The 9,130-nt window shown below is 36.6% G+C and overlaps 1 protein-coding gene across 1 annotated transcript; it reads right to left on the bottom strand.

The window, feature by feature from the left end:
- On the bottom strand, positions 1 to 948 carry LOC123831420 (olfactory receptor 8J2-like). Its single transcript, XM_045858301.1, has one exon. The coding sequence runs from the start codon at positions 946 to 948 to the stop codon at positions 1 to 3; it is 948 nt and encodes a 315-aa protein (XP_045714257.1).
- Positions 949 to 9,130: the final 8,182 nt, after the last annotated feature.

Here is a 9,130-nt window from a genome sequence, read left to right as displayed (position 1 = left end):
TTATGTTAGTCTGAGTGATTGAAATGGGTTATGCAGGAACCTCTTCAATGCGTCCTTCCCATCCTTGTTCCTTAGGCTGTAAATGATGGGATTGAGCATTGGTATCACGAGAGTATAGAAGACTGAGGCCATTTTATCAGTATCTAGTGAGTGGTTGGTCCTTGGCTGCAAATACATGAAGAGAAGAGTCCCATAGAACACAGTGACAGCCATCAAGTGAGAAGCACAGGTGGAAAAGGCTTTGTGTCGCCCCTCAGAGGAACGGATCCTCAAGATGGCAAGGATGATGTTAAAGTAGGATATCAGAACAATGATCATAGAGAAAAACAAATTGATTACTGAAAAGGTAAACACAACAGTTTCTGGAACATAGGTATCAGAACATGACAATGCTAATAAAGGAATAATATCACAGTAAAAATGGTTGATCACATTGGAAGAGCAGTAGGACACAGAGAACACACAAGAAGAGACAGTCAGTGCTGTGGTCAGGCTGCAGAAGTGTATAAGGAACACCAGCAGAAGGCAGACCTGTGGAGACACCACCACCATGTAATGCAGGGGGTTGCACACGGCCACATAGCGGTCATAGGCCATTGCAGCAAGTGTGAAAATCTCAGCCACAACAAAAAGTATGAATTCACCCAGTTGCACTGCACACCCATAGTAGGAGATGGTTTTCTTGGAAACCAAGAAGTTAACCAGCATTTTAGGGGCAATGACAGTAGAGTTGCCAAGATTGACCACGGCCAAGTGCCGGAGGAAAAAGTACATGGGGGTCTGAAGTCGAGAGTCGACACTGGTGAGGGTGATGATGCCCAGGTTCCATGCCACGGTCAGCCCATAGATGACCAGGAAAACAAAGAAGAGTGGGATCTGGAGCTCTGGGCTGTCTGAAATGCCCATGAGAATGAACTCGGTCACCTGCGAGAGATTCCCTGGTGCCATTGATGTTGTTGCTTTCATCAGTGAATGGGGACAATGAAGAGATGAACAGACAATAAGGTGCTGTCTCTGTTTGATGCCAGCTTGTTAAAAGGTTCATTTAAAATCAGTTTATTTCTTTATTTTTTTGTTGTCTGTCATTGGCTTTTATGTGTTTTTATAAAATTTGTATTAAATTGATTGGGGTGACATTGGTTAATAAAGTTATATATGTTTCAAGTATATGAATCTGTCATATGCCATCTGTGTATTTATCAGCTTTTTTGTTCACATCTTGTTTTCTCTGAATCTTTTCACAAAATCCTAAAACAGGAACTCTCCAGAGACCAATTTCAGACTCTTAGAACTGTCTGAGTAAGGCACTGGTTTATTATTCACTGCTGGCTAGCGTTTGTATTGTGTGAATGCACACTGTTTCATTATATGTATTAATATTGATATGCATATATGAATTATATTAATATTTGTGATTTCTTGAATATATACATTCCTATGTGTATTCACTTATGCACACATGCCTCTGAGTGTGTGTATGTTTATGTTTCCAAAGATAAAACACAGTTACCTATAAGAACCAGGGGAGCCAGAGTGACTTCCAGGTATTTTTCCTTAGCTGCCACAGACCTCCTCTCCACCCCATATCTCATCAACATCATCCTTGGAAATTTCAGTATTTCTGTGTGAACCTGGTAGTATCCTGGGGTTTAACTCACCAATTTCCGCTGCACTGCTCTGCTTAAGCTGCCCACAGACAGACTACACCTCAGTACTGCTTCTGCTCAGTGTCAGTCAGAAACTGTGTGCTCTTCACTGAATCCCACTTCCTTTCTTTTACCAAATAATCCAGTCCTGTCCTATCACTCAGACTCTGGCCGTTCAGACTTTTCTCTGCTCTTTGGTTCTGGTAGCCATTCCATTCCTTTTCATCTTATACTTCTTTTCTTTAAACAGCTTAAAGCATGTTTTGATTTTTTTGGTTATTACAGTTTTGATTTGTTAAAGCTTGATCAGTGTGCTTTAGTTGGATAGAGAAGTGAATGCGTGAGAGCACTGGAATTATTTAGTGTGCACCTACTCTGTGCCCAGAGTGGTGCTAGGCGTTCTGAAACACTGATCTCATTACTCTGCAGGAGAGTCCTAGAGAACAGACGTCATTATTTCTATGTCTAATGGAAATATTACTGAAGTGTAATGGGATTAGGTTAAACAAAGAGTCTGAGTATAAGATGTTGGTTAATGGTAGGGTTTTACAGTTTACCTTTAATGTGTTTTGTTTGCTTGTTTGGTTGGTGAGTTGGCTTGTTGCCTGTTGTGTCTGTAATTGTTAGCTGTGTGATTTTTTCCAAGTGTTTCTATTCTTGTACTATGTGAATTACATGAAATAGTGCACATACATAGGTTAGGTAGCACAGCTCCCAATAACAATACATGCACATTAATTGTTACCAGTAGTTAATGTTATTAACATGTTTTGAATGATTTTTCAAATGTGGTTTCTTATTTCAGCCCTGGAAACTCATTCTACCTTACTGAGGGCTTTTATAATTGACATAGAAATAGCAAGTGAATTATAATTTTGCATATTCAAGAAACTGGATCACAAGATACCCAGCTATGTATTGAACACACAAAAAATCAGGCTGTGCTCTCCCACAATCTCATTCTTTTGAAACTCTGGTGTTTATTTGTTTTAAAGATGCTTACTCCCATCCATCAGCTATGAGTCTAATGTGCTAATCTGATGCTGTTGCACCAGCAGTCCCATATCTTGACTCCTACTACTGCATTCAAGAAGAATTGCATGGGTAAGTTTTGGTGGAAAACACTGTGGCAACACTCCCTCATCAAAACACTTCATCTGTGCCCTGGCTGGTGTGGCTCAGTGGACTGAACACTGGTCTGTGAACTCAAAGGTCACCAATTAGATTCCCAGTGAGGACACCTGTCTGGCTTGCTGGCCAGATCCCCAGTTAGGGGTGTGTGAGAGGTAACCAACTGATTGTACATTGATGCTTCTCTCCTTTTCCTTCTTCCTCCTTTAACCTCTCTCTAAAAAAAAATAACATCTTAAAAAAAATTCTTTCTTTGCTACAAATCAAGGAACTCAGTACATATTTTACTTTGAGATAATATATTTACTATACTTACTCTTAATTTTACAAACCCCCCAAAAAGAGCATAGCCAAGAGCAATGATTGATTATCTATTATGAATTTGTGCAATTAACTTTTGAAATGAAGAATATATGTGTATATCTTACCCGTTATGTGTTTCCTCTTCTACTGCAATATAACTGAAGGCAAAGCTATACAGTGTTGTTCCTTATTTTGGTAACTATTTGTCATTGAAATAAAGTTTCTCTGAAACAGCTTCAGTTTTCTCTTATTTCTTCAGAATCTTGTTTGATACACCAGTGTTCCTGAAAAAGGAAATTTTACTTCTTTACAAATATTTTTTTTTCTAATTTGTTTTTAATATGAACATCTTATAGGTCTACCAAGACAATACATTCTCGGCAAATAAAATATTTAAAAGTGTACCTAATTTTATTAACTTTATCTTCTAATTATAATAAAGAATAGTGCCAATTTATTTCTAAACAGCTTCTGATATGATTTTAAAACTATGCACTGTGATTTGAGCTCTCCATATTCACCAGCAATACAGAGACTGTGATCAGTGAATCTTTCCATCCTAAGGTTTATTGCCCTGGGCAATGCAAAATGCAGGAAAGGGAGCCAAACTGGTTTTTATTAATGGTAAGTAAGTGGGTTAGTCTTCCTTGAAGACGTATTGTAAAGACAGTTGCTATTATCGTGGGCCCTCTAACACATCCATCAATTCTGCCAGTTCTATGGTAAAAAAAAGTTTCTTATTATATTAAGGTGAAACATACTCTCTGTAACGACTATTCATCATTCTGTATAAATGCTCACTCAGTCTAATTTATCAGTAGGTATGCTGGACACTATTTCACAAGTCTATTACCATCACTTCCACTTGGCAATCAGTGGGCAGAGATGAGATGAGAGAACAGAACACGGATCATTTCAGTCCTGTGTCTGATTTGAATTAGCAAATTTCCAAGATGCTTGCTCCACACATCCAGAATTAGTAATAAGAAAAGGATTCAGCTTTATCCTACCAATTTACAGAGATCTGCTGAGACTCCCTTTAAAGGTTGTTTCAGGAAGCGTGCTAACAGGTTTTACACGCATCTGAAGTCCCTGCAGATCTTCACACTGAAGTATGTTTGTATATGGTCCCAATCCCCAAACATGAGAACCAGAATTCCCAGATAAAGTCCTGATTCCCCTTGGAAGGGAAGACAGGTAGAATGCTCATTAAACAGGTCTCTATGCAAAACTTTCACCCAAAGAATAAAAAATGTGGAGATAGCCCAGGGACATAGATAATCATATTGAATGATAATCACATGTAATGATTCCACCCTCTGTTTTGAATTGCGCCCCTATCTTTGGGAAGTGTTGCTGGTCATTGGTATGGGAAAAAATCCAGCAGTTAGAAAATACAGGATTCTGGCCCCAAAGTCCAATTATAATGTAAATGTTTGGGAGTTGACTAAATGCAAAGCCTTTGTTCTTGTGTCTAAGACAAGCCCTGGTGTATTTGCCATAAATATCACATGGTATATGACATAAATTAAAAATATGAATGGTTATAAGACTGAATTTAATGTTTTATTGAAATTAATAAGGCATCCAACAGGAACCTGATCCTATTTCTAGTTTTTGATTAAATTATTTAAAATGGAAGTGTTTTCATATAATCCAGAGATCATTCCTCAAGCATATGTAAATATTGTAATTAAATATTATAATATTTTTATGTTCTTGTTGTGTATAATATCCTAGCCCATACGTCTAAATAGTTTGCCTTTGTATTAACAGTTGCCAAAATAACACTGAGAAAAAAGTGTATGTTCCACAGATATTTCAAAAGACTGACTAATGAAATGGTGAATAAGTGAATGAATAAATATAACAGCTATCTAAAAACTGTGAAATAAAAACTGATTTTTTTCATTTTCAGAGCCATAATCTACTTTTAATATAATTTTAACTTTGGTAAAGAAGCAGTGATAACATGCATATCATTCTCTAGAATATTCTGTTCTTTAGGACAGAACACAATTGATCCTTCTTCATGCTGGTATATTTAAGAACATCATGGCACATTCAAAGCTTTAGAATTAATAAAGGAAGAGACAAGTTGTGAACAATAAAGAGGAAATTATGAAGATTTTTACCAACTTCAAGTTATTATCATAATAAATTTAAACTGGGGTTCTTTCCAGCCTCTGATAGCCCCATGAAGGCTGTATGGTGGCTTCCTCTCCAATGTCCTTTGGATATTGCCTTTCGTGGGACCACAGGCACAGTCTGTACTCTTCTCAGTTAACACGACTTTCATTCCTCATCAGCTCTGCCAGCCTCCCATATATTTAGCATTCCTATAACATTGGAAAGATTTTTTCAAGACTATTTCTTTTATGCTTTCTGTTGCTACCGATGCTTCATTTTACAATTTGATATCTCATTTAAGTATTACTATTTATTTTCCATTTCCGAAGTCTTGATTAGGCTACTTGATAAATTTACCTTGGTCAAGCACACAAAACTCAAAGATAGTGCTACAATTGGATCACAAGATTCACCTTCAAAATATGTTTAAGAAAGAGACACATGTCTATACACGCACACATACACAGAAAAAGTAACCTTATAAATGTCATATATTTATCACCCACATTAAGCAATAGTTTTATAAGATTCATTATTTTTAAAGTGATGCACAACTACATATAAGCTACATTTCCATTGAACCAACCTCTCTCATTCCCATTCCCTCCTATCCATCTAGAGGCAACAGCTATTAACAATTTCAACCTTTTTCTGTTTCCAAATATTTTTATTTAGTGTTATTGTGGTATGAACACTTAACATGACATCTACCCTCTTAACAAATTTTTAAGTATCAAATACAATAATGTGAGGTACAGGCACACTGTGGTATACATATCTCCAGGATGTAATCTGGAAATAGCTCTTTCATAACTAAAACTTTATGCCTATTGAATAGCAACAGCCATTTCCCCTCCCCCCACTCCCTGTCAACTGCCATCCTACCCTCCATTCTCTGTGTTTGACTGTTTTAGATGCCCCATGTGAAAGGGTTCAGGCAGTATTTATAGTTCTATGACTAGCTTATTTCACCTACTATAATGTCCTAAGGATTATGCATATTTTTTTAAATAAAGGGTGTTTACTCCTATATTCTTGGACACGTTGATATATACACACACACAAGCAGATCATATAATGTACATACATTATAAATATGTATATATAATTATGCACATATAATATATAATTGTCAGTTATATGGTTCCAAAATGTATTTAATTGGATTTTAAAATTTGTATAAGTGGACTTAAAATGTTTACATCATTTTTTGGTTTGGTATATATATTTCTCAGTCATCCTATTTTGAGATTTAATTATCCTGATTATGGATTTGGTTCAGTAGATGGGCATTTTAGTTGCTTCTAAATCTTCTCTGTAATGAATAATAATAAAGTTTACATATTTTTTGTGCCTCACTTGACAGCCCCAGACTTTTTAATTTTTTGCCAATGTTAGAAGTGCTTCACATCATTTAACATTCATACTTTTCCAAATAATTATTAATGTCAAATATATTCATTAGCCTACAGTTTCTCCATTTGTGAATTATCCATGAGCATTCTTTACCCATAGTTCTAGAAAATATTAACTTATTTTTAAAATTCAACAGAAGAGTGCTTGTATCTATTTTCTCTTCTCTATAGCTGACTCTTTTACTGTATTTGTGATTATTTTTTTATTCAGACCTTTAAAATTGTAAAGCAAAAATTTATTCTTCTTTGTGATTTTAACTGTGTTTAAGGATTCCTTCAATGCCAAATTGTTAGGAACTGCCCTGCCTGGTTTCAGAAGCTGTAACTGCCCCCCGCCCCATGGCTAAGGCTGAGTGAGCGACCTACAGACCATAAGCCACTAAGGAGACAAAGCTTAGCTCCCTGGCAGGAGTGCTGCTTCTCCTCCTTTTACTTCACCCTCCCTGGTCCCCAATGCTTGATCAGTTAGCCAATGACTGGTAAGATTCCTCAAGGGAAGAATGACCTAAGACAGGCACAATCACAGGGAACCCTGGGGAAGGACTTGGGGGGCTATAGCAAGAGGGGGGATGATGAACACTCGCCCTTTGGCTTTGATGTAGCCTGAGTGCTCATTCTATCTGCAAGAAGTTTCCTAATCTCTGGCTGCCTTACTTCCCCTGACTGAGTTAAGCCTGAAACAATGACAGAGGGTGGTGCTGCCCTGTTCTGGAAAGGGCAGGTTTCACAGTGATCAGGCCTAAGAAAGAATATGTAAAATCCTGTGAAACCTGCTTTGCTAAGAATGCTCTCAAAGGGTCCAAGCAGAAAATGAGTTCCTTTCCCAAAGTTTTGTAGCCCTTTAGCTAATAGGCCCTGACTCAGAATAAGCCCTAGTAGTTCTTTGTATGTTATCTATTGTTTGATCCTTACTGCCTAACAATGATTAATGAGCTTTTACCTGTATTCCTGTGTAAATTGAAAGCCATTAACAACCTGTCAAGGCAAGGGTTGGGTGCTCTCCCCTTGAGAGAGTAGCCATGCCATTCCTTTTCCTCCATAGGACTCAGCAGACTGTGTGAATTATCTGGTTTCATCCGTAATGCTGTGGACACTGCAGGTCAGTGTCTGTGACACCAAATCACTCTCTAGTTTATGTGAGGTTGATGAATATTTGTGACTATGATTTAATTTTGACATTTTAAGGAAGGATGCATGGCAGGGTGAGCCTTCTAAAGAGGAGACAATAAATGAGAACACACTGTTCTGCATAATTGTTGAGGTGTTATTTAAACATAATTATTCCACTTTAGGGAAATATTCTTAGGTTGGGCTTTAATTCTAAGGAGATTATTTTGCTTAATTTTTTAAAAAGGACACCCCTTTATGAAGAAAATGTTTTCATAAAATAATAAGTAAAAATAAATACAAAACTTGTATAAAGGCAGGAAGGATGGGAGAACACTACAACTTAATTTTTTTTCTTTGATGCAGATATACTTTCACAATGAAAATGAGGTCTGCTGGAAGCTGGGCTAAATGTGAACATAGGAAAGACTCACTTTGTACACTGGTTCTTGAGCCTGGGACCAATGGTGGCATGTGCAAGGACATTATAGAGGGACAGAAGTCAATAAAAAGAGATCTGAAAGTTGAATCAGAACCAAGCCTGTAAGAAATCCCAGGAAGATGGGCTGGGGACTTAGTTCTGGGAAGGCACCCAATCTGCCAGCAAGTTGCACCTTCCTCAGACTTGTGCTTTTCTTTTGTCATTTTTAATTTAACTATGATCTTGATGAACGTTAATGCTTAGACTTTGTCCTCTGTGTGATATGAAAGATGGGTTTACTATCTATGGTCTGGATGAAAGAACAACATGGGGAGAAATGCACTTTCACAAACAGCATGGCAATGACACGAAAGAATTTAAACACATTTTCTGTGGTCCCCAAAACAAAGACTGTGATTAAACAGCTACCAATGCATGGACATAAGGATGGAGCAGAGTACTTTGAACTATAGTCAGATAACAATGGTTTCATGGAAAGGGGTCTGGGCTAATTTGAGCTGTAGTATTGTTACTTACTAGGTTGTATGTGATCAAGCTAGGCAGGTAAATAAAAATCGTATTTATAATTGCACATATTAGAGCCTCTATGTTACATGGAGAGGAAAAACAATTTACAACTTTCTAAACTAATGATTACATACATATATGTTTGTTTTGCTTTTGTATTATATTGAGCAAGATCAAAATCCACATACATATATGTGTAAATGCATATATCAGCAAGAACATATTAAGAAGAAAATAGAGAATAACTTTGTTTTAAAACTAAAGACAGAATAGGCAGAAGATTGACTATGATCTTTATTATAAAATATCCAGGAAAAGAGAAATATATTAGTAAACTAAAAACAAAACATTTTCAAAATATCTTGTGATATTGAACACAGGTAATTACTGTAATTCCTTCAATATATTTTCAACTATAAAAAGATACTTTACTGATAAACACATTTTTT

Source organism: Phyllostomus hastatus, unplaced genomic scaffold (genome assembly GCF_019186645.2).
Source record: "Phyllostomus hastatus isolate PE091 unplaced genomic scaffold, TTU_PhHast_1.1 phas_scaffold_177, whole genome shotgun sequence".
In the NCBI taxonomy this organism is placed as follows: domain Eukaryota; kingdom Metazoa; phylum Chordata; class Mammalia; order Chiroptera; family Phyllostomidae; genus Phyllostomus; species Phyllostomus hastatus.
Note: the sequence above shows the minus strand (reverse complement) of the source record. Positions and strands in the feature narration are given on the sequence as shown.

Bases quoted from the DNA above. Each gene is read 5' to 3' on its own strand.
- LOC123831420 (XM_045858301.1), bottom strand. From the start codon at position 948: ATGGCACCAGGGAATCTCTCGCAGGTGACCGAGTTCATTCTCATGGGC.